General features: G+C 42.4%; 1 protein-coding gene across 1 annotated transcript in view; it reads right to left on the minus strand.

The window, feature by feature from the left end:
- Positions 1-24699, minus strand: part of LOC139645050 (sphingosine-1-phosphate transporter SPNS2) — a 49060-nt gene that overhangs the window by 19026 nt on the left and 5335 nt on the right. The window contains exons 2-5 of the mRNA XM_071520632.1: positions 10872-11008; positions 6228-6379; positions 3525-3591; positions 677-819 (exon numbers count right to left, since the gene is read on the minus strand). Coding sequence (XP_071376733.1) covers positions 677-819; positions 3525-3591; positions 6228-6379; positions 10872-10991 — 482 coding nt within the window. The 5' untranslated portion in view covers positions 10992-11008. The remainder of the gene's footprint in view (positions 1-676; positions 820-3524; positions 3592-6227; positions 6380-10871; positions 11009-24699) is intronic.

Consider the following 24699-nt stretch of genomic DNA (forward strand, 5'->3'; position numbering starts at 1 on the left):
CCATCAGATAACAATTATTAACAGATATTAAAGGGATACACCAAGTTTTGGGGAGCTTACCTGTCAAGTGATGAGAACAGAGACACTAAAATCATCCATGTGTCCCCAGTAGATCATTGGCTACGGTGCTCCATGCTAACACTTCAGCAAACACTATGTTGAGTGATAGTAGGAAACTAGCAATTATCTTAAAAGTGAGAAAATGAGAACTTGTAGCAGCTCTAAAGCTAAATAGTGTGTTTTCTGTATGACAATTGGTAGAACTTTGCACGCCCATGATACAAAACAACTTAATTTGAACTACTCTGGACTACTTTCCCTGTTTCCATAGCAAGTTAACATTGTGGGCAATGGGAGACTGTGTGCAGTTAAAAATCACTGTGCAGCAGATGAATTCATGGTTGCTCACATGAAATAATTCCAAAAATAAACCTGGCTACATCAGCTATTTTGAGTTTCATTTGTAAAACTCATGAATCTACAAGCCATATAATAAAAGCCAAGAACGTATTATTACCCAGTCTTCTTACTTTAGATACTGCTAGTCGCCTAAGTACCGGAGCCAAAGATCTACCAGGGACACATGGATGATTTTAGTGTCTATATTCTCATCACTTAACAGGTGACAATCTCCCCAAAACTCAGTGTATTCCTTGAAGCTGAGCAGAGGCCTTACTTCTTGGCGAGAGCCTTCATGTCACAGAACCAGGAGGTGCGGGTCTTGATGCGTCCTCCCAGCTGGTCAGCGCTGCCTCTCTTGGGCTCAGGCACGAACAGCAGGATCAGAGTCCCCGCGGTTATCCCTAAAACTGGGGACACCTACAGGAACATCACAGCTCTATGAGGGCACGGGTCACATTAAGACATCACACTGTCATGGCGTTAGGTGTCAGTGAGCCTCGGAGTGGATTGGTGCGGCGACATCAGATGTACGATGCAGGATAAAGAAAGGACAGTGTGTTCACAGTCTGAATGGGTGGCCACTGTGTTTGCCGATACGCTTGATGTCCTGTACAAGCTGTCTAAAGCTAAGAACATTGCCTCGTCTTACTCTGTTAGCACTGTGTGTGTGTGTGTGTGTGTGTGTGTGTGTGTGTGTGTGTGTGTGTGTGTGTCTTTGTAAACAGTAAGCATGTACGACTCTAAGAGTGTTTGGGCTTTGAAAGCTCAGTCCTTTGTATGAATTCTGTACCACAGCAGCAAGAAACCGCATCGTTGCCCATCTGCTATTATCTCTTTTATCATCTTTTATGGGATATGCCGCAGCATGTTTGTGTGTGTGTGTGTGTGTGTGTGTGTGAGGGAGAGAAAGACAAAGGCAGTGGGGGATGTGTGGGAGAGGATTTGTTTCAGTAAAACAAATTGCTCACAAAAGCAAAACCAATTTCATCTGTCAGGTGAAATTCATCTTAATATATTTTGTGACTTATGAAACCCCATTTATATGCATAAGCAGCCGGCTAATGCACTATGATATGTGTGTCTGTATGTGTGCGTGTGTGTGTTTGATTATTAGATGATTATGGTATGTATAATGTTCTTTCGCTGAGGGAGTAATTCTGTGGCTGATGTGGCTCATAACATGGCTCATAATGTGGCTCAAACACAGCAGTTTGCACTCAGAGGTGTGAAGATTACACTAACATGGGCAATTTCCTTTCCTATGTTGTGCCATTATTTTCACTACAATCTTCTAAGTTAGTGTGGAACAACTTAATTGGATCTACATCTTATCAAAGCATCTGCTGAGAGGCAACTTAATGGAAAATATAGAGCTCCTCTCAGTGAAAAGGACAATAAACACTTTAAAATTTGTTTTTCACAAGTTCTGCTTTTCACCCTCAACTCCCTCCATAATTAGTCAACGAAATGCTGTGTGAGTCTGTGACCTTTGACCCTGACTCACACAGGTCCCATTAGACTATGCTTCCTGTATAGAGGGCTAGCGATCAAACAAATCTACTGCTGCCCTCTCTGACTCCGCATTTCTACGTATCTCCCCTACTCTCTCTCACCCTCCACCTCTCCCCTAAGCGAGGAAGGTAGCTAGAACACGACTGGGCAAAAACAAACGGAAAACGCTGCAAAGTGTTTTTTCCTTAAAACAGGATACTGCCGCCGAGAAACCGTTTCATGTCTTGGTATTTGTTTTCCTCTGCGTGCCACACCGGTGATTAATTGGCCCTTCTGCGCTTTGGGATTGTTTTATTGGAATGTCATTGTGACCGCTGTGGAACAAAAAGCCCCACTCTTTGTTTTTCTGATACGCCCCACCAAGACTCCGAGAAATGAACTTCCCGTTTCCTCAAGCCCAGCGCACTGTCATGTCCAGGAATCCCTTCCACCGTGGTGCACTGGGAGGATGTTTAACGTCCTCTTTTAAAATTTCAGTAAGAACAGGCAGGTCATAATTTGTTTTCAGTGACAAGGACTTTAAAGGCCGACCCCGCAGTAGGGCTTTCATTGGTCTGAGGCCTTCTCTGTTACTACTGGTATGCCTTATGTTCACCTAGCTGTCTAACAGTTTTTTTAATTTACTCAGTGGAGGCCCAGTGTTTCAATGGTGGTAACAATAAAAAAAAGTTCCATGACAACAGTGATTTATGTACCTGATTTAACAACGCGTGTGCCCTTGAGTACGCACAAGTGTGCCACAGCAGGAAACAGTCCAGTAAGGAATTTTTTCTCCATTAGGGTTTGAAAATTTCAGTAAATTTCTCCAGATTAATTTCCCCAGGGAGCTGAAATGAGCCTTTGATTAAAAGGGATCCAGTTTAATGCTCTTGGAGCTCCATCGGGGGCGTATTGTGAGCCAATATGTGGTAACAAGTGTGTCTTTGTGCCAGGTCAAATTCAAACCCCACCCCCAACCCCCCTTCTCCATCACTGCCCCGCAAAGAGACCCGAGTCCTCTAAGACACTGTAAGCAGGTTGAGGAAGCACGGAGACCTTGTTATTCACTGAGGCTGACATTGATCCTACTTCAGCGGAGACGACCGCCAGGGGCGAAGTGTAATGGAAGATAAATGTGTTTTCAGGAACTGAGAAAGAAAAAGCTGCTATCAGTCTTGAACTTTAATAGAAATCCACTTTCCTTTGCTGCAGAATCGCACCGCTGTAGCATCCGTCTATTTTAGAGATTAGTCTGAGCACATGTTGGATGGTTTCGAGTGAGGTTGATGTTAAAGGGGATTTTTCATCATATTTAACATTTTTGGAAAGGACTCTGGAGCGGGCCGGGGGGGTAAGCTAATGCTGATGATGATGATGATGTGTGTGTGAGGGTTGTGTCGCCTTTAGCCGCCTCTCCTCTGTCAGTTCCCAGCAGCGTCACGGCTCGGCCCGCCTGCTCAGCCATGTGTGTCCCTCAGCGCTTCTGCCACCGCTGACCCCTCACCCCGCAAGTGGGGGGGGGGGGGGGGGGGGGGGGTGTGCTCATCTGTCTTTGTGTGTGTGTGTGTGCGCGTGTGTGTGTGTGTGTGTGTGTGTGTGATGGTGAGGGATAATAATGATGATGCTCTTACCCTCAGTGCCCAGTGCCAGTCTCCTGCAGCCTCCTTGGCACTGGAGCCCAGGATGTAACCTAACCCACTGAAGAGAGAGAGAGAGAGAGAGAGAGAGAGGGAGGGACACAGTGTATTAGCAATTGAAAAAATTGTATCCATTACTCTAACCTTCCTACATTGACATCTAGAGAACTCTGTGCCTGTGTGTGTTCGTGTGTGTGTGTGTGTGTGTGTGTGTGTGTGTGTGTGTGTGTGTTGTTGTTGCTAGTTGCTGCCATTCTCTCTTGCTGAGTTCTCTCTCTTTTGTGCCTCCTGCCACTCATTTCCCACCTTTCTGCTTCTTCCACTGAGCACTGACATGTATATATATTTTTTACCCTGTGAATTCAATGACTCAGTGTCATGTCCAGCACTTCACCTTCAGCCTGTGCCACACACATCCTGTTTATAGTTTGATAAAAGCTATGCTGAGTGTGTTTGGGCCCTTGGGAGCATATGACACTGTTACTGATCAAAGCACTGGTAGCCACTTACTCTGTTAGCTGGTCTATTTTGTGGGTGTGGGTGTGTGATTTGTGTGCATGTGAATACCCAGTCAAAACCCGCAAAATAACCTAGCATTAACATGGTGTCTGGCCAAAGGCTGTGGGTTGTTATGCAGTAATTTAATGTCACTGCATTTTACCTGAATGTTGTTCAGTAGGAAATAACAGTGAACCGCTTTGAGGCAAATGTTTGTAGATCAGATCGGATGCGATAAAACTGCCTCTATGCTGTGTTAAGCCTGCGCTGCTAGATAGCATCAGCATTCAAAGGACAAAGAGGATTTAGATGGGAAACAGCAGGTATGAGGGGCAGAGGTGCTTTGGTTGACAGTTTCAGATGTGGGCATTATCTTGTAGTAGTAAATAAAATGGTGGATAAACTATGAACTCTAGTTGGTGATCATGATAAGCCGAAGAACCACCGATAAAGACAAAAACATAACTACATCTTCAGAATTGCATAAATTTATGTTATTCCCCTGCCAAAAAACACAGTGGATGTAGGTTGTTCCCATAATTCCTTAAGCCCCTTCACTTAAATTGGCCTTTTGCTACCATCAATACATGCCAAGCCCAATTCCTGATTTCTCAGAGCTCCTTGAACCTGTTTGTCCGCACGTACAGCGCCTTTGGCCAGGAGATGTTGTTTTCCATTAGAATAGCAGATTGGAGCAATAGATTGATGATCAAACGTCACCAACAGGAGCTTACAATAGGTTCTTATCAGCATTGGCTACTAAAAGGCCAAGACACGTTTAACTGGTTTTACACACACACACACACACACATATCCACACACTCAGAGGAAAGGGGGAAACAGTCTACCGTTGTGCTTCCATGTAGCTGATTAGTGCTCCAAAAATAACAGCATAGTATAACGGGCTCAGACAGCATATGATATTTCCAGTGAGTGACTAACAGCTAATCTTATCAGAGTCCACCCAGGGAGTGTTTGGAAAGTTCAACACCAACAATAAAACTCAAGCATGAAAAATATGGTCACTTCAAACACCGGGGACACACAGGGACCGGCCCATGGGCCAAGTCTGAAAATCACGGGTGGGGGGGAAGAGAGCAGGAGAATCCATTTCCTGTGAACCCAGTCTCATTCCTGAGGTCATTTCCTGGAAACGGTCATAACAGCCTCAGTAAAGACAAACAAGCGGGAGAGTGGATAGGATGTTTGACTGCACTTTACTGAGGCCCACTCTTTCACCTTCTATTGTCCGTGTTGCTGGGCAGTTTACTGTGACCCAAACATGTTGCCTGATCATACCACAGTGCCTCCATGGGCAGCTTTTATCTTTCTGCCAGATGGGAAATAGTAAATTGTAATATTGAATTTCTCACCATGTGTTGTTGCTGTTTCTTTTGCTGTTCCATTAAAAACAGTTATATAACCATTCAGCACTCTATTTTTGCTATGTAACTACAAGTTGAAGTAAAGTGACATACTGTAATTACATTAATTTAAAGCTAATGTTAACTGTTGGAGAGGTTGCAGCAGATTTCCCCTTCACTTAGCATCTCCTTCATAACTGTCTGTCTCTATGTGATTCTGCATGTGTGAGCTGGAGAGCAGTGCAGCATGCCGCAGCCCAGGCAGATGCTGTTAAGCACTGTATATAACGATAAACCTCAAGTGGCTCCCGCGCCGTATCCACCGGCGCATTCATCTTTTATTACTTGGCTTTGTTTGTTTTCTCCCTGTGGCCCTTTTTCTGATTGAATGAACTGAAAAGGCTGGAGATTTGAGCTTAATAATACCTCCAACTCCCACACTCCCACTCCGCATCTCCAAAAAAGCCTCCCACCCTCCTTGAAGCTTTCCACTGGCAATTGTAAGTTGTCCTTTTTCTTTCTGCAGAGTGCCAATGTTCTTTGTCTCTCTGCTTACAAATACAAAGACCATGATGGGCCCGATAGAAGCCAGTCTGACCTTCTCTATGTGAGGATAAATTCCATTACTAATGCTAATTCTCCTGATTACTTTATCCTAAATGCATTCAGGTTTACTGAATGTCAGATGCAGCATTTAAAGTACAGGCTGGATGGGATGAAATGATCATCACATTTAATATCATTACCAAACTATAATGAACATCAGCATCAAGGCAGAATGTTTATCTTGTTGTTTCCCAGTGTCTGCTTTAAGAGTACAGGGTCTGCCGCCTACCTTCCCAGGGGGATGGCCAGGTAGAAGACAGAGAGCATCATGGTCCGGCTGTTATTGGTGAACAGGTCTCCTATGATGGTGGGAGAGATGGAGGAGTAGCTGGACTCACCGATGCCCACCAGTCCTCTGGAGAGCACAAACAGCCAGTAGTACTGCAGAGAGAAAGAGACAGAGAAACAGAGAGAGAGAGAGAGAGAGAGAGAGAGAGAGAGACAGACAGGAGTTGTGTTATCAAGCTCAGCAGGAAACATTCTGCAAGAAACCCAAAGGTGATTTTTTTCTTCTTCTCTTCCTACCCAGTGTTTCATTATGAGTCTGCCATTAGAGCAAGGCACAGCTCGGATTCTCTACACTACATTTAGTCCTTAGAACGCTTACTCAGCAGCAGATCCATAAATATGTCTATATTGCCGTTCCAATCAGGCTTACAAAGCACATACGAGATATAATTACATGCTTTCAACTCCCAAGAGTTCCTTACACAGAGTACAGATTCAGCAGCAGAATGTGCTAACTGCAGGTTGAAAAGTCACCAGTGCTGTCAAGGCATTAGGTGCCATAACAATAAGAAGATGCTGGGGGGGGGCGACTTCAGGACAGTAAGCTATGAGCTGTGTCAACTTGGGAAGAACCAAGGAGGCTGCAGACGCACTTCTTTCTATACATCTACCAGCTAAGGAACCAATCAGCTTCAGCCTACAGAGGGGGACATGCAGGGCTGAGCAATGATGTTATGGATGTGGGAGGCTGGACATTGAAATGATCACGTTTGGAAAGTTCTAGTCCATACATATATGACATATCAGTTTTTTACCCTACCATGTGAAGCTTACAGTAAAAGTGTGGTATAAATTACAGTCTAAGTCACAGAAAAAAGAAGCTCTGCAAATATATGTGTCCTCTTTCCTTCCATTGGTTTCTTCCAATCAGAGTGAATTTGCCTTGTTTTGCAACTCAAGACCTTTATTACTGCTGAAAAACAATTTTCCTCTCTTGGTTCTCCTGAGTATTCCAGTGAGTTGCTTCAGTTTTATTGGTCTAACACATGCATGACAATGGAGTTCATATTAGAAATATGATAGGCTGAGTGAAATGTGAGTCCTAAACTTTATTTTGTAGTGGGAAGAATCGGGAAGACAGACCATAATCACAGAGTGGTAATCACTCTTTCCCACACAACACAAATTATGGGACAAAGAGACAATACGTGACTGGAATAGTGGTATTTTGAAGCTCTGCCTAGGCGTCAAACTGCCGCACTGGTGCGACTTTCATCAGAGTTGAAATCTGTTCAACTTTTGAGAGGTGGTCACACATGTTCCAGCCAACTGGTGGAAGATATCTTGATCGACCAATAAGATTTCACTTCATCGTGTTGTGAAATAGCATCACATCAGCATGGAGGAGAATCTGATCGTGTTTAATAGTATTTATGAAATTACCGTGGCATATTCACATCATTCTTAATAAACAGATAAATAAAATGATGAAAACAAAAAAGTGTATTTTACAGGCGCATGCCAGCCAGTGGGGGGCACGTATGTAGGCAGCTGGATTGTTAACTGTTTCTATGGCAACCACCGTTCACTGGATGCAGACTTGTATGTCTGCTTTTGGAGCTGCGGAGAAATCTGGTGCTCCTACACACCGGGATCAAAGTGAATCGCAAATATTGGCCGTTTGTTCGCATACCGTCTGTTCGTCCCATCAGTAAGACTGGTTGCGTGTCTATGAGTACAACTTGATAATGTGGCCATGCAGTCATATCCATTGATGGCGGCATAGAAGAATTTGGGTCGATTAATATATTGCTCCCTTGTGAGCTTTTCACACGTTATCCCTACATTATATATATTCTCTATTTCTACCTTAATCATATATCTGCACATTGTGGGTCATCCAACAATTTTCATGTGTGTGTGTGTGTGTGTGTGTGTGATAAGGTTACACCCTGTTGGGCTTGTCAGCTTTGAAAAGAGATTAATTAAGGTGCTGTAGGTAGCGGGGCAGAGACCGTGACCCCTGGGCTGAGCTCAGCCCTCAGCTGTCACTCCAGGCCTAAGGCTGCTGGATGGGCCGTCATGTCAGGGGTCACACACACACACACACACACACAGCCATCAAACACCCTCCGGAGAGCCAACGACACACACACACCCCACCAGCCATGATACAATGTGACACCGGGGAGGCTTATTCCCAGAACTGTCTACGCTGTGGTATTCGCCCATGTTGTTTTAAATGATATGTGTTTACAGTTGCTCTAAACTGTTTTTGGTTTTGGATTATATTTGCTGCTGTGTGTTTATGATTGATTACAACTGTGACTGTAGCATATCTTTGCGCTTGTCTTTTGTTTTGAATGAATTATGGCAAGTCTATTTTCTTCTCTTGATGGCCCCTCGTTTAGTGGAGTCTTGATGGTAGCTGTTTTTATGTGTGTGGTCACCAGACCTGCCAGTAGCAGTGACAACAACCAAAAGAGATATAGCTCCAAGCAGCCACGCCAGGAAAGTGCCAAAAAAAGAACTTAGAGGTTTAGCAACTGGAAAAGAAAATTGAAGAGTATGAAAAGATAGAAGAAGATAAGGAGGTTTCAGAAATTTTGGTTTTAAGCTGTTTTGAACCTATTTCCATGTTGTATTTAAAGGAAACTCCCAAGTGTTGTAGTTTACTTTTTTGGTATATCCACTTTGCCCCAACCTGCCTCATCTACTTCTGCATCAGTTAGTGATTTCCTACATTACCCCATTTCCCCATACATTCTCTCAGTGTCAATTTGGGTGTGGGAAGAGAGGCGGGTATTGCCACAGGTTGGGGTTGGGGGAGGTGATGGAATTCAACTGAAGAAAAAATGAGGACATATACTGTATATTTTTAGCATTTATATTGCTGGCTTGAAAATAACTCAACAGACAGTTTGATCAAAAATCTTGAAGAAAAAAACATGTTGTTCAACTGTAAGGTCAATTTTAGAGATAACTGTCACAATTACAAAGATGACAATCATCAACTGTAATAGTACAGTGGTGCTTATCCTTGAATTCTTCTCACCAATTAATATGAGATAAAAATAAATGAAATAAGTCTCACTTTCCATTTGATAAAATGATAAACAGAGATTAAGTTTGTGCAAAAAAATTACAGCTAAAATATGTGCATATTTTCAAAGAAGTGTAGTTTGTTGCACACCAAGACATTTAGTGTTTTGGCTCACAGACAGAAGCAATACGGAGAATTTACCTTTCCTGTTTACTAATCAAATAGAAACACATCTGCCACTAATTTCTTTCAAATCTCAAATCATCTAGTGAAAAAGTGATCTTTTTTTATGATGATAATTTACAAACACTGCAGGGACATTGTTGTGGGCATACAGCAAAAAAACGATACAATCCCACTTTATGACAATAGCTGGACAATTTTCTGTTACGTAAGACGTGAATGGCATATCTGCTGCAAATCCCTCCAAAATGCCCCAGAGTGCCGCAAATGCATAATGATAGGACACAGTTGTAAGTGGTTATTAACATTTCATTACATGCCATGTCTTTCATGTCTCATGGCGACTGCGCTGTAGAGCTGTTATAAAAGAGACATCCATTTATTTGATTGGCAGACTCAGGGCCAATCTCTTGAGGGTGGAATTAAAGTCGGAGGGAGAGCATTGTGGCTGCTGACGACCCTCCTCATGGCCTCAGTAACATTAGCCTCTGTGGCGTTTGTCAGAAGGAGAAGGCCGACGCATGCTGCTGGCCCTTAACGTCAGCACAAGCAGCCCGAATGCGTTCCCTGCTTAGGCAAATGGCTGCCATCGGGCATTTAGTCAGAGGACGCCCTCCTGAGTCCAGCAACACACATCCCTAAGCTGTCATCCCCCTCCAAGAGCCTCCGCAGTGAACAGAGTTACTCACCGGAGACAAAACACTGCGGGATGCCGTGATCCTGCTCTGCACACAGGCCGCGTGCTGCGAATATTTCACTGACTAGGCTTTTAATGCCATATATCCCCTGCTGTCAACAACTGACTTGAAATTGTCGATTTGTTTGATTTTATTAGGACTGTTCATCAAGATGGCGAGAAGGGGTCTGCCCAGTCACTTCAAAACCTACCCACACACCCACACAGAGGCTTTTAATGTGATGGTAAATCTCAGTGGGATACCCACCCCGACCTCAACGCCCCCAAGAATAATGCTATTGTTTAATGCCTCCAACACCACCCACCACACACAGGCTTTTAGAGATATCAAATCTAAATCCACTTGTCAAGGGGCAGTAAAACGACACAGTCTTATCTTCTGATGCATTGTAATTGAGACAACTCTGAGGCATGGGCCTTCATTAGTTGATTGGCTGGTAGCCAGAGAGAGAGAGAGAGAAGACAGAGAAAAGAGAGAGAGAGGGAGGGAGACATAAAGAATGTCTACAAAGGCAATCTGGGTTTCTGGCTTAATGAGCATGTCATTTCATTTCACTAGCCTTAATATCAAGCATATCCAGATCATAACAGAATAATTAGCCCGTCAGTGTAGACCAGATCAAAGGCAAGACTGGCTAATAGAATAACATTTGAATCAGTGTATGGAGTAAAAGCTTTTGCGCCACAATTGTTGTACAGTTCCCTTCAGAGTGCTGCCGTACCTCTTTACTGATGAAGGAGCTACACAGAGTAACAATGGACCAGAAGAAAATGCCACAGCTCAGGATGACCTTTCTGTTGAAGCGGTCGCCCAGGTAACCGAAGATGGGAGCTGCCACCATGAAGCTGCAGATGAAGACTGGGGGAGACAAGAAGAAAGGACAAAACAGTAAATACGATACAGAAAATACTAGTGAAATATCTTTAGCAGTATTAGTATTACATTGATAGTGTGTTATTGCATTCAACGTTGTTGCAAAGATCCTTGAGCCAAATATTTCAGGTTGCAGGTCCACTTATTAATCCTGTCCAGATCAACTGTGTGATACCAGCCAGCCACAGTGAAGGACTGCCAGAGGACGCCTCTGCTCAACTCCTACCAATTAGGATCCCATTACACTTCACCTACATATTACATGAAACCTGGCACAGGAATATTAAATAAAGATGACACAGCACTGGGTAATGCTATTAGGAATTATGATGTGGGATGTAAAGGGAGCAATTTGTGAAGAAAGTGAGGAGAGAAGGTTTTGTATAAATGTAGCTTTGACATGCAGCCAAATAGACACATAGAGAGAGAGAGAGAGAGACAGAGAGAGAGAAAGAGAGAGAGAGAGAGAGAGAGAGAGAGAGAGAGAGAGAGACAAGGGGCAGAGACAGAGACAGGCAGACAGATTGTTTCTACAATACTAATAGCCATCTATTGGCTTCTAACATCACTCACCAGGAATCACTTTCTTTAATTAATTAAACCACAACCTTATACTGTATGAACTGCACCCGGTAGCCTCCTCTGCTTAAAATACATCCCAGTCTTTTTAATTAATAAGCAATGCAGTACAGTATATGCAACAGTTTTTTCTTGTATGTGAGTCAAATGCAGTGAATAAAAAAGCATGTTGGGCCTTAACAAGGTCATAACACCATTGGGGTTTCGGTTACAAAAAATAATCAAGTGAGATCAAACTGATGAAACAGATGCTGGGGACAAAATTCCTATTTTTTAAATGAGAACAGAATATGTGGGAGCAAAATGTATCGCTGCGGGAGTTACAATTAAATAGACCAAATCAAAAGCAGAATGGAGATAAATCTCCACCGTCAGCCCATTAAATCACACCCTGTGACCGATGCCGCTCTGATTCTCATCCACCTTATTCCAGGGAGAGGAGCGCGGCTGCTGTCTGGCCATAAATAATTCCTTCATCTTAATTTCTTGCAACTGAACTTACGCCTTAGTGCAAGAAACACAAGTGGTTTAAAACGTGTTTCTCTAATTGCCCCACTGCTGACTGGACAACTATGCCTCATCGTCAGGGCTTTGAGTCAATATTTATGAGGAGGACAAACCCAAACAGGCCTGAATTTTTAATGCTCTCAAACAGAGTTTTGTAGAGAAAGGGCAGAGATGTTACTCTTGACAGCAGTGAAGGCAGCAAGGGAGGCCGGCTGGAGTGTTTTGACACATCATCAGCATAAACATACAGTGGAGGAGGGGAGGAGAGGAGATGGAGGAGGAGAGAGAGGGGGATGTTATATAAGACGTGGATCATACAGCATCACTGTCATACAGCTGGTAAGGGACAAACCAATCATGACCTCAGTTTACTGCTATAGTAGCCAACATACAGGGTCAGGAAGTGTTGATGTGTAACAGAAAAAAGGAACAATTGTACATGCAGACAAGGTAATTTGGTTATCAGGTGAAACCTTTGGGGGGAAGAGTAACCCAAAAATGACGTGAAAGTAAGCACATTACATTATAACATTGCAGCAATTCTAGGCAGGTAATTAAGTCTGTCGTGTATAATATTTGACAGTAACCCTTCAAACCATCAGTGCGTTTTTTGGACTCAGCATTGAAACAACAAGGGCATAGCCTGCAAAAAACAGCAGCATACACAAAAAGAACAACAGGGAAGCTACAAAGGTTTCCATCAGAGAAGTTCAGAAGAAAATAAGTACTCATACTTAAGAAGCTGCTCTTTGGTTGGGAATGACAGAAAGAATAAAAGAAAAGAAGAACCAATGCCATTCTTCATCTGAAAAGATAATGACTTAATGACAATATGGCTAGCTTACAATGAATGCATTAAAAACTCCAACATTATACTATTGTACTGTATATGCACCTGGTTTGCTGCCGATAGTTCCCACGTCTTGATATTAATAAATTCTGAAATGCTGCGGCTGCTAAATTATGGGAAGTCACCGCCATTGGCTCATTTTCTACGCTGACAACAGCGGAAGAGGTTGTTGAAAAAAATCCCATTTTAAGACAAAGTGAAATCTAATCTAAATCGAATGTCTGTGCTAATCGAAATCTAATCTCCACCATTATTTGTGTGCTTTAATGTGCAGTAAATGTGACAATCAAATCATGACTGGCCACAAAGCTTGAAATGACTTTATGTGTTCATCATCACACCTCACACATCTCCCTTGTCTCTACCTTTGTTTTTCCATTCCCTCTCTCTCCCTCTCTCTCTCTCTCTCTACTCTCCTTTTCTGTCTCCCTCTCTTTTTGCCTGCATTCCCCTCCTCCTCCCTCTCTCTCTCTGCAGCCTCCATCATTAGTATTTATGTGGCTGTGTGCTGCAGGTCTATTGTGTAATGTTAAATGACTCTGATGACGGCTCCATGCAGGTCCAGCTCTCTGAAGAGCTTTACCCATCCACCCTGGGGCCACAGCACTGCTGGAGAGACCCTTAAACACACACACACATACACACACACACAGAGCACAGTGTTCTGCAGTGCATGCTGTAGATAAGAGGGAGAGGTCCACAATCACCCACCACCAGCCGGTTCCACATGGGTTTTTAAAGCCAGGGGGGAGAGATCATTAGTTTCACAGAGCCGACAGCCACTGTTTAGCAGCTTGTCTAAAAGACACGTCCTCACATCATTAACCAGCCTGTTTTAGGTTATTACCAGGACCGCACATCGGCAACTCCCTGTGTGTCTTGCTTCATGTAATTTTGTGATTTGTAAATGAACTATGCCATTTTCTGAAGGCTCATTATCACCTCTTTGCAGTGTCAGCACATGGGAATGAAGTCAAGTCTTGATTTATTCATTGTTAACCTTGCTGGTCATTAACTTTGCTGTGTTTTGAGCTAGGGTATATGTTATTTAATGCTAGCGTTTGTGATAGTGGTTTAACTCCCTGCGTGTTTGAAACAAGTTCAGCCTCAGTGTAAACAGAGGAGAAGATATTAAGAGGAAAAAGCCAAGACCCTCAGTACAAGACTTCTTACAAAACGTCAGCACACTGATGTTAAAAAATGCCAATTACCATTTTAATTTGCAATACACTGAAAACGCACACAGATCTGGCCTGTACAATGTAATAAGAGTATTCAGTTAGATCCAATGTTCACCTGTCACCTGACCAACCCTCCATAGAACAAGAGTACAGTGACTATCACCTATAAATATGAGGTGTTAACCATAACAGAATGTGATGATAAATTACTGCGTCACTGAGTTACCGATGGATGCTTTGTCCATTTGACAAGACGTATAGGAAGTGTTGTCAGGCCGTTTATTTTTAGCAGAAACAGACACACCCTTCCACAGAATCAGGGTGAGTTAGTTTCAATGAGGCTGTCTTTTCTCTCATTTGTAACTTACATTCCTGCTAATCTCCCCTGACTCACTCTGCAGAGTCCTCACCACCAACCCTGCCACACTCTAAGTTCAAATAAAATACAAGGGGCCAGATAAGTTTCCCAATTCCCTTTGGCCTTAGTGATGAATGACACAAGTGTATGGATCCACAATAGGATAAACTTGTTAAAAATCTTGTTGAGAGTTACAAAAAACCTTTGCCTCTTTTAAAAAATATAAAAAGAGGTAATTAAAAGGCAATAAAATTTATAATATGCATTTTCACAGGAGAAACGTGGTTCTCCTCATACTAAGCAAATCAAAATTAATTTCCGAAAAACATTAAATATAGAGGAATTTCTTGTGGTTGTAATTGGTGTAATTAATTCAGTGTTACACTGTACATATTGACTTGGATGGTACACAGAAAACATACCACTAAACAGAAGATCCTAAAATGACTATCTACTGTATCCTCTCACAACAATGTGTAAAATACCCCACACCACTAATTCATTTGCTCACAGCACTATATCATTTCTCATTACTTTCACACAAAATACAAATGTGAAGCACATTTGTCCAAACCTGTAACTACAATTGTCTACAATTGCCTCAATATTCAATCAAGTCCTCTGAACAGAATGGATTACATTGTTTGTCTGTTGAATTCTATCACTCTCACATGCATTTCTACATAATTCACTGTGCAAACCCTACATGCAAAACAGTACAACCAACACTCAATAAACTGACATACATATATGTGTAAAATACAGTAAATTCACTATACTTGTAATGTACACTTGCATTTTTTGTATTTTATATTACTGTGCTATAAAGGTACACAATGGGAAACCTGTGAATATACTGTATATTTTCTTTACAGTAATTTTGTGTTTTTGTGGCATAATCTTTGACAGCAAAACCATGCGGTCAGCTACATAGAATTTGACAGTATTTTACAGTCGGCTACTTTATCAATATGGTATGAGGTAAAGGAACAAACTTTCATATTGATGCTAATAGTTACCATTTTGTCTGTCTTGGCAAAGCAATAATAAAGGGAACTTTCCTTTTGGTGATGCTGATTGTATTCATTGATGGATTTATTTACTTTTAAAACAGAAGTTAAACATTTTGAGTGAGTTAGGGGCTTTTGCAGGTGAAATATAGTGCTGTGCTACACATTATAAACATTACGGGCTCAGCACTTGAGTGAGTCCATTGAATGTTGACAATGTTCCAGAAAATGTGATTAAGCAATTAAGAAAAACTGTAATATATGCTGCCACGGATATATGAGACCGGATCGGATGCACACTGATATCACATGTAACCTTTATGCAGGCTCATCTGCTCCCAGGATAAGGGAAATGCTCTGTCTTTAAAACAAGCCCACTGTTCCCCTCTCACTCTCACTGATGGCCACAAAATGAAGGCCTGTCAGCTTTCACACAAGGGCTCAAATAAAGAAATCTGTCATGCTTGGAAACAAACGATCACTTCCTCTTCCTGGTGCAACTTATTTTGATAGATATGTTTTTCTTAAAAATAAACGGATCTTCACAAGCTTCATTTGGTTACGTTTTCAAGTAGTGGGATCACATTTAAAAACTGAAAAAATTGAAAATGTTACAGTAAGGTTATAGGTTATGTTTGGTAAGAATATTTTCTTATGATTAATAATATTCACATTGGCTTCACCATGATCTCCACAACTACATAACATGTAGGTGGTTAGAGGTGTTACAGGTACGCAAGACTAACAGGAATGGACTCAATGGCAAGAAACTAAATTGAGCTTACAGTAATCCATGACCAGACATTCCATCATCACAATGGGAAGGACAAACAAACCTTGATGAAGAATAAATCTTCACAGACACAAAGGCACACCCAAAGCTCTCAGTATGGGCACTGAATATGTCTGAATAGGAAGAACTCAAAGTGCATATGTCAATCTGCAGAGATGTGTCATTCTGCCCAGTCTGAATCAAGCCCTAGACCTTAATTGCCTCTTCCGCAATAAGTCAGACAGAAGCAGAATGAATGGGAGGTTTGATTGGCATACAGTAAATGGATCTTAAGCCTGAAACAGGACCAAATCTTAGCTGTCCTCACTGGTCACATTCCTAAGCTGAGTACCATTGTCTCTCTGTTTGTTCTTGTTTATACCGTGGAGCCACTTTTCCACATGAGCCACATGAGGCCACATTTCTGTGTGATCTTTACAGCCCCAGTAGAGATAAGCTCTGGCCCAACACCAAAGATGACAATCTTTCATAAATAAAGTGTATATATAACAAACATGCAGCAAGAAAAGCACTAAGATCAACAGTGAGGAGCTGATGTCTGGACAGGAGCTCCTTCGTACCGTAGATTTATCCTGTGGATGTTTACGCTGCAGGCCAAAGAGGAAAAAAGTTTTTGAAAGCCTAATTTATAGGACAATGCCCAGCTTTGACTTTGTTGGTCAGCGACCGACTTTTTAAACAGGCCAGCCCATTCAACCCACATTTTCAGTGGCGTGGCAGAACTGCCTTCCTCTAAGGAGCTCCACTTTCTGTCCAACACCACTGTCTGCTAGTAAGAATTTAATATTTGGCAAAGGATTAGGTGAGATGCCTCTATGTAAATGGAGAACATTTTCATATGCATCACTGCAGTGAGAAAATGTGTAGTATGCCTTAAATGTATTTTATAGAAGTGCGACTTTTCAAGGTTGCAGACAATACAACAGAACATTTTGTCTGGATAACAGACATTCCTCAAGAAATGAATCTTTCCCTGATCAGACAAGACAATTGAATGCTCAGTAATTACTGAGGCCCATCAGAATGACAAGTTCCACATCGGGTCCAGATTGTTGATGTTCATTGTACATGGTGTGTATTTGTGATAGCTGCCAGTGACAATGGAGGCATTACATAGACATCTGAGGAAAGTGACTTAACAGTACACTAGAAAACAGCTCAAAACAATAGCTGTATCCGCGCTGCCCGGCAGCCTGGCTTTATCATTAGGCTTATGTAACATATTCCCTACTACTAGCTTAACAAACACAGATTTCTATCTTTTGTTTCTCTCATTAAACCAACTCCCTCCTCTTAGACTGAGGGTAATTGGCAATTCCAACACTTGAGGCCGAAGCTTTCTCTGGTACCAGAAGAAAGCATGACTGCACTCAGAATGGCCTCTTAATTAATGGCAAGGACATTTGTGACTAAATTATTGTGTGTGCTCATAATGATGCGGCACAAAGCCATGCGGTGAATATGGAGACGACTCACTGTAACCTTGCAGAGCTGTTTGAACCATCGAGGTCATTCATTAATGTTGACTCGTCTCGCTGCGGAGATGCCTTTCAGGGCAGTCTGCTAGAAGTGGTCTTGTATCTTAAAGCCTCTATAGAGTAGATGACTTAATCATTACTCTTGCTTATCTGCTTCATTCTCATTCTCTCTGCTGCTGCTGTTAGAGATGATCTAAAGCATTTGTTAAAAAAAATAACTCTCAAAGTCTCGCTTGTACTCTTGAATTCTCTGTGTACTTCTGACAGAATAGATAACACCACTCACTCACATCTTCCCACACTGAATACTGCGATACACCTTTGTGTTTCAATTTCAGTCTTAGTTCTGCTTGAGGTGGAAGTGGAAAACCTGTTCTAATGTTCCTCAAATTCCGAATGAGATGCTGGGCATATTTCTCAGGGTGCGAATTACATCAATTATCACAGTCCTGGGACATTCCATGGGATGACAAAGGTGGTGTGAGAACAACATTGCTGTATTGTGTCATTGTGGTGCTAGAGATAGGTGAATCATGCTGTGAATGTCCGGTGGTTAATTCTTTCCGGAAATGTACTCACAACTTTTTTAAGTAAAAGCAGAAATACCCTGATAGACTAGTTTTCGGGAAAGGGTAATGGCCCATTCACATGTAGAACAATCACTATAAAGATAACTATAAACTATAACAATACATTGTGGCTCAGGCATTCACACTACAATGGTATCTGTTCCCCTTTAGCAAATGAAGCATTACTGCAGCGAGCTAACAAATTCTTCTTTCTTAGAACTATAATTTGATCAGTTGAAAATATTTTAGCTTTGTCTCTGGCATCCAAAAAATCATTCTGAGATCAAACCAAAAATATAGTTATAGTTATCGTTTGGGATGTTTTTATAGTTATCGTTGTAGTGGGAGCACAGACATTTTATTTACTGAGAACGATTTAAACCTTTTTATAGTTATAGTTAGTTATTGTTATCATTCTAAATGTGAATGGGTCTTCAGTCAAAGTGTACAGACATTTGCTATTTAACTTAAGTACTGTAAGTATTGAAAGTGCACACTCAATGTAATGTCTTTGTATTTCAGCAATCCACAACGTTCCATCTTTGAAGCGCAATCGTCTATATTTAGGTAAATTGGTTGGTCTTTTTTAGTGGTTTAGTTAAGTATGAAGCTTCATTAAATGGAAAAAGCACAAGCACCATACTTGAATAAAGCACATGAGTTGCTCTAAACACCAGTGTAAAGACAGGTGCAGTACAGCCTGCCAACAGCTTGCTGTGTGGCGGTGAAGCCCAGAAGAAAATAACTGTGCAGAGTAGAGACAAAGATGTAGACAAGAGAGTTTTACTGAGCAGCCCATGGATTGGCCTGCAGAGTCATGCGTCTTAAATAGTAACTAGACATATAGTAAGTAATAGTAACTGAAGTAACTGAGCTTAGAAAGTGAATATAATTGAACTTGGATGTAACAGAGAAAGCTGTCCACCTCCACTGGCAGACCTAGTGACCTCCCTCCCACACACACACACACACACACACACTTCTCCTCCACATGCCACCCCCAGGAGGAGACTAGAAACACCGGACATCCAGCTCTGGCTTTGATTGGCCAGCAGAACAATACCTCTTGGGATGACTCACCCCCTATGATTCAATTCCACTGTGAATAGAGCATCAGGAGGAGCTGCAGGCGCACGTATGTTTTGTATGTGTGTGTGCGTGCGTGATTGATATTCACTGAGCCTGTACAGATACATTTCCCTATGAAACAGTAGTTTCCACTGAAGAGAACACCTGTGAGGCTCCGCATCCGGCTGCGGGATACCAAATGCACAGCGGTCCGTTTGATCTATTTTTCATATAAAACTTTATCAACAAAAAAAAAAGGTCTCGAGGCGCTTGTCTGATTGTGATAACAATGTTTATTTCCTGACCACGATGGGATAATTCAAATGTCTCTTGAATGTGGTTAACAGTGTTTGAATAAGTGGGTATGAGGATGTTTAAAGGCACTAAAATACACTGCGGCTTACTCCCCTATGAATGCAGACGGACATAGACAGAGAGACAGGCTTATACATAAGTGTATAAGTGTAGCATCATGCTGCCTTCAAGTGCTCCTTGTAAGCTCCTTACTTCCAAGATCAGAAGTCATAAATACAACTTGTCATGCATTCAAATGCTTTTGGGTGGAAATGATAACATGACCCCATAACAAAAGTAATTTTTTTTTGGTGGCTGATAGAGGAGAAAATCCATGTCAGGCATGTAATTAAATTGATGTCTTAATTTATTAAAAACAAAAATGCCTGAGAACTGCATGTTAAACACACAGGGGAAATAGAAACATCCAACAATACTAGTTATTTACATGGCATGCCAAACAGTAGCATATAGTAATAAATTACATCATTACCATCGTTATTAGCATGCTTACATGCTCTCACTCCCTCATAATTAGGGAATTTCCGACGGCACATGAAGGCAGCGTTAATCTTGCAGCTGTGAAACCTGACAGTCAGGACAGACGGTGTGACCGAAGGACCGCAGTCTGAGGAATTCAAATGTCCCTCAGCTGCCAGAGACTGAATTAGAGGAACAGGAGAACCACATCCTAACTGCAGGTCTGTACATGTCTGCAGGCTGGGCGTTGTCACTCATGTACAGCAGCGCACAGTGTCACTTTGACCTGCCCACCGTGGACGAGGTGTGTGTGTCTGTGTGCCGCCGTTCATCGCCTCGCAAACATGCCACTTCCATAAATACAACTTCCCTCTTCAGTTTCTGTTGACTCTCCTCTACCTCTGTGTCTCTGCCCTTTCCGCCACTACCAAGGTTATCTGCTTGCTGCGACCGGAGGCGCTGTATGAAGAGTAAACTGTGCATGAGTAATGTCTTGTTACTCAGTAAAAACTGCTTTCTAACTCTCGTCTCGCGCTCCTGTTGGCCCAGAGCGAGGCTTTCTCGAGTCTAGGCTAATATCAACACTGATTTTGATTCACTATTCTATGAAATTACAAAAAAACAATAGCCCCCCGCTGCTTTATCATTCAAATGATGTCATGAATTACATTTGCTGAAAGGTGAACAACCTGTGTAGGACTGGGTAATTCTGTTCATTTCTGTTTGTTGTTCCCTCTAACCGAAACTATGTGTTTTCATTGATGTCTTTCCACAGTAGAGGTGTCAATCTACACTGCCCAGTGTTTCATAACTCAAGGAATGCAAGCCACCGTTGACATGTCACGCAAAGGTGTTTTGTTGTTTACAGATTCTCAGTAGTCCTTTTTCAGACAGTTCCTGATACAGAAGCCCCCCTCTCTCTCTCTCTCTCTCTCTGTCTCTCTCTTTCTCTCTCTCTCTCTCTGTATCCCACTTTAGCAAATCTATTTGTAGATGAAACGTAGCTAAAATGAGCAGTGTATTTTGTCGCCCCTGCTGCGTTCTGAGTGATGAACGCAATCTAATGTTGGGCAGAACAATCGGGCCCAATAAAACTTGAGATTCTACTGTTGTTATTTTTGGGCTGACATTTCTGTCTGTCACCATAGTGTCCTGGTGACTCACCTTACTGATGTTACAATACAGTGTTGTTCCTCTTGGCATAGCAGTCTGGAATACATTGAACATTTCTCACATAAATATCGGGACAACGACACTTATTGTGACCCGAACGGTTCAAACCCAGGGTAGAATACACTGGAAACACCTTGGAGCAAGGTAATCCAACCCTGCATACCGCTGTCAAAGCACCAACACAGAATATGTCAGGCACTCCAACCATATGTAATCCTTCCCAGGAAAGGAGGATAATACCATAGTCTCTAATACATAAAAGTTGTTTGTTTTTACACTGGCATGAGTCACTAACGACAGAAACTTATGAACGCAGTAGTGTCATGATCAAAATAATTAATTTGTGCACTATACTGGACTACAGACAACCAGATGGATTCTGTTTGATGCTGTTTCAGCTATTCCTGAGAAGACTTAAGCATTCATAATGAAAGCGCTTCAATGCTTATTCTGGATGAGAAGCCGTGTTTGGTACTGGAGTCTGTTCTCTCAACTGGTGTCCTCATTCAAACTCAACCTGTACATTTATGTATGGGCCAGCTCAAACTGAACAGTACCTGGAGTTCCCACTGAGAGAAGCAACGCTAGGCCTCACGATTTTCTCAGTAAAATCACAGGTGGAGGAATCCTCATCGTTTCCAGGAAGGAAGAGACAGTGTAGGACCAGAGGGAAAAGCTCTCCTCTCGCTCTGAGTGGAAAACTGTTCATTATCATTATCATGATTATTATTATTATTATTATTATTATTATTATTATTATTATTATTACAGAGGAAGAGTTAGTGGCCTGTTGAAACATCTGTGTAAATGATTTTGAGTCGTGTATGTTGACTTTAAGTGCAGGTTCCTAATTCCACAGTAATTACAGCATCATTATTCTACATTACAAGTGCAAATTACCACTGTGTGTGCCAAAATACACAACACCACCTGGCAAAGTTGATGTTTGCAGGTTATGGTTTCCCGGTCTTCATAATAGGAAATATTCTCCATACATGTGTGCGTGTTTGCATGTGACAGAAAGAAAAAAAGAATTGAAACATTCGGAGTGAAATTTTTGGTAGCAAAGATGCTACAGTAGATGAATGAGTATTTCAGGTAGGATAACTCACGTTAATAATTCACATTATGCTATGTTATTATATGCCAGAATTAATAGCTATGCAAGTGTACAATGACACAATGAAACAGTGTACAATGTACAATGAAATACAGGGAGGAAAGTGTAAGATAAGTGTATTAGTGAATAAAGCTGTTCCACCAGCACAGCGCTCTATGACTTTAACAGAATGCAGTCTGGAGGTTTGCACTGTCTCCGGTGTACTTTATATTTAACGTAACACTAAATCTAAGACTGTTTACTCGAATTCTGGGTCTCATAAATGGTCCCGGTCTATCCATATGGAGCAGAGCAATTTAGTCTACCCTCTGTCTGCCAGATGACACCTCATCATGCCATGATGGTAGAATAGGGATCAGACAGAATAGATATTCACTACGGCACAGTTTGGGATAAGATGTTCCATATTCTGTTATCTAACATCTTGCTACCATTGGCCTGACTGAAGTGGTCTTATAGTCTGTTATGATAGAAAAAAGTAACCTGAGCAGCAGTCTGGAAAAAGGAATCCAAGATATCTCGCCCCCTTTACCTGTCAATCATCACCAACCGACTGCATCAAGTGTTATTGTGGCAGCAGGGTATTGTGTTGCGTTTTCTCAGGTCAGGTGTGCAGCGCGGCCAGGAGTGGCAGGTTTCTTCTTCTTCCTCTAATGATTAATGCGGCTGCCTGGGGAGGGTGTGCCACATAACTTTGGCCTGAGTAGGACACCATACCCGGCTGATGTGTCTCAACTCAGACGTTCCCATGCATCATGTCTCTCCCTCCTGGATTCCCCTTCACGCGGAGCTCAAAACATCTCTGCATTCCACACATTTCTGAACACCGCTAAACTCTTCCAAAAAGCCACCCATTTAGACTTCACCCGTGTGGATTACCATTGCATTGACCACTGTTTGATAAATGCCACATGCAGCCTGGGAAATACCCATGCGGGACTCGCCTGTTTCTGAGAAACGGCCATGGAGTTCTGCTTCGTTCACAAGTTAAAACACTTTTATTTTACCGATTCTATCAGGTACAGTGTGAGCTGTTAGCCTCTCCTTGTCACCACAGCTGCTTCTGTGCTGGCCCAATAATCTTGGGTTCCCCTCTCAGACTTTTCAACAAGCCTCTCTACTACCTGCTCAAAGCTGAGGTCTGAGAGCTGCAGCTGCGGAGAGTTACATACTGCTACAAACACTAGGCTGGCAAGGGCGTGCATTGGAACACCACACTTTACACATTAACAGCACATATTGAAGGAAAATGCATATGGTATGCAATGCGGCAAGTATGAAGGAAGGTATTTGCTCACTTCAAAAACAAGAGACGGACAAGTAGACAGACGTGCAGTTAGGCTCCAGGCTGCTTTCCAAGCTGCAGCATTAAAAACATCTTGTTTTTTTTTCTTCCCAGGGATACTTTCCTGTGGCTGGTGACATGGCACTGAACTGGGATCCAGCGCAGGGCAAGGAGTTTTTCTTTCCTGCTACTTTCCTGCCATAACTACAGGAGCAGACGACTTAATGACAAGCTATGGCTGAAATGACAGAGGGCCACGCTAGAGTGTGTGTCTGTTTGTGTATGTTGCCCTTGTTAGTGGGACTAATGGGATATGAAAACAAGTCTGCATGAACACACACACACACATAGGCACGCATATACTCACACACACACACACACACAGGCACGCACACACTTCCTCTGCTTCCTCTACTTACACAAACGCGCTTGTTTTCATCATGAATGAAAACAAACCAAAAGGCAGGCAGCAGTCCTATCTTTGACCTTGAGCGGCTGAGCTTCATATGAATCTAGCATGTGTGTGTGTGTGCTTGTGTGTGTTTGACTAGGGGGTGGGGGCGGTGGGGGTGGTGTGTGTGTTCCTAATTGATCTGTTGATGTCACTCAGAGCAGAAAGAGTGGAGCAGCCTCCCGTGGCGGCAGGCAAGGCGGCACAGACTATTGATCTGGGTTCAGCCTCCTGTCCGGAGAGGCAAGAGAAAATATCACCCGGACCCTCGTTAACATAAACAACTGCTCGATCGCTCCGGTGATGATTGAAAAAGAGGGTGAAATAGCAGGCCTAATTTCAGACCTGTGTCTCTCACCCCCACCTCCCACCCCCTATTTGTGCAGTTCCTTTAGCGCCTCAGCCAATCGGGCAACCAGGAAGACCCCCCTATGTAGGAATCTGCCTTTATGAAAGGCAGGATCGGCGGCATGCTTGTTG

Source organism: Centroberyx affinis, unplaced genomic scaffold (genome assembly GCF_046629955.1).
Source record: "Centroberyx affinis isolate AG114_WGS23_722 - 3 ecotype Tasmania unplaced genomic scaffold, CSIRO-AGI_Caff_v1 ptg000814l_1, whole genome shotgun sequence".
NCBI lineage: Eukaryota > Metazoa > Chordata > Actinopteri > Beryciformes > Berycidae > Centroberyx > Centroberyx affinis.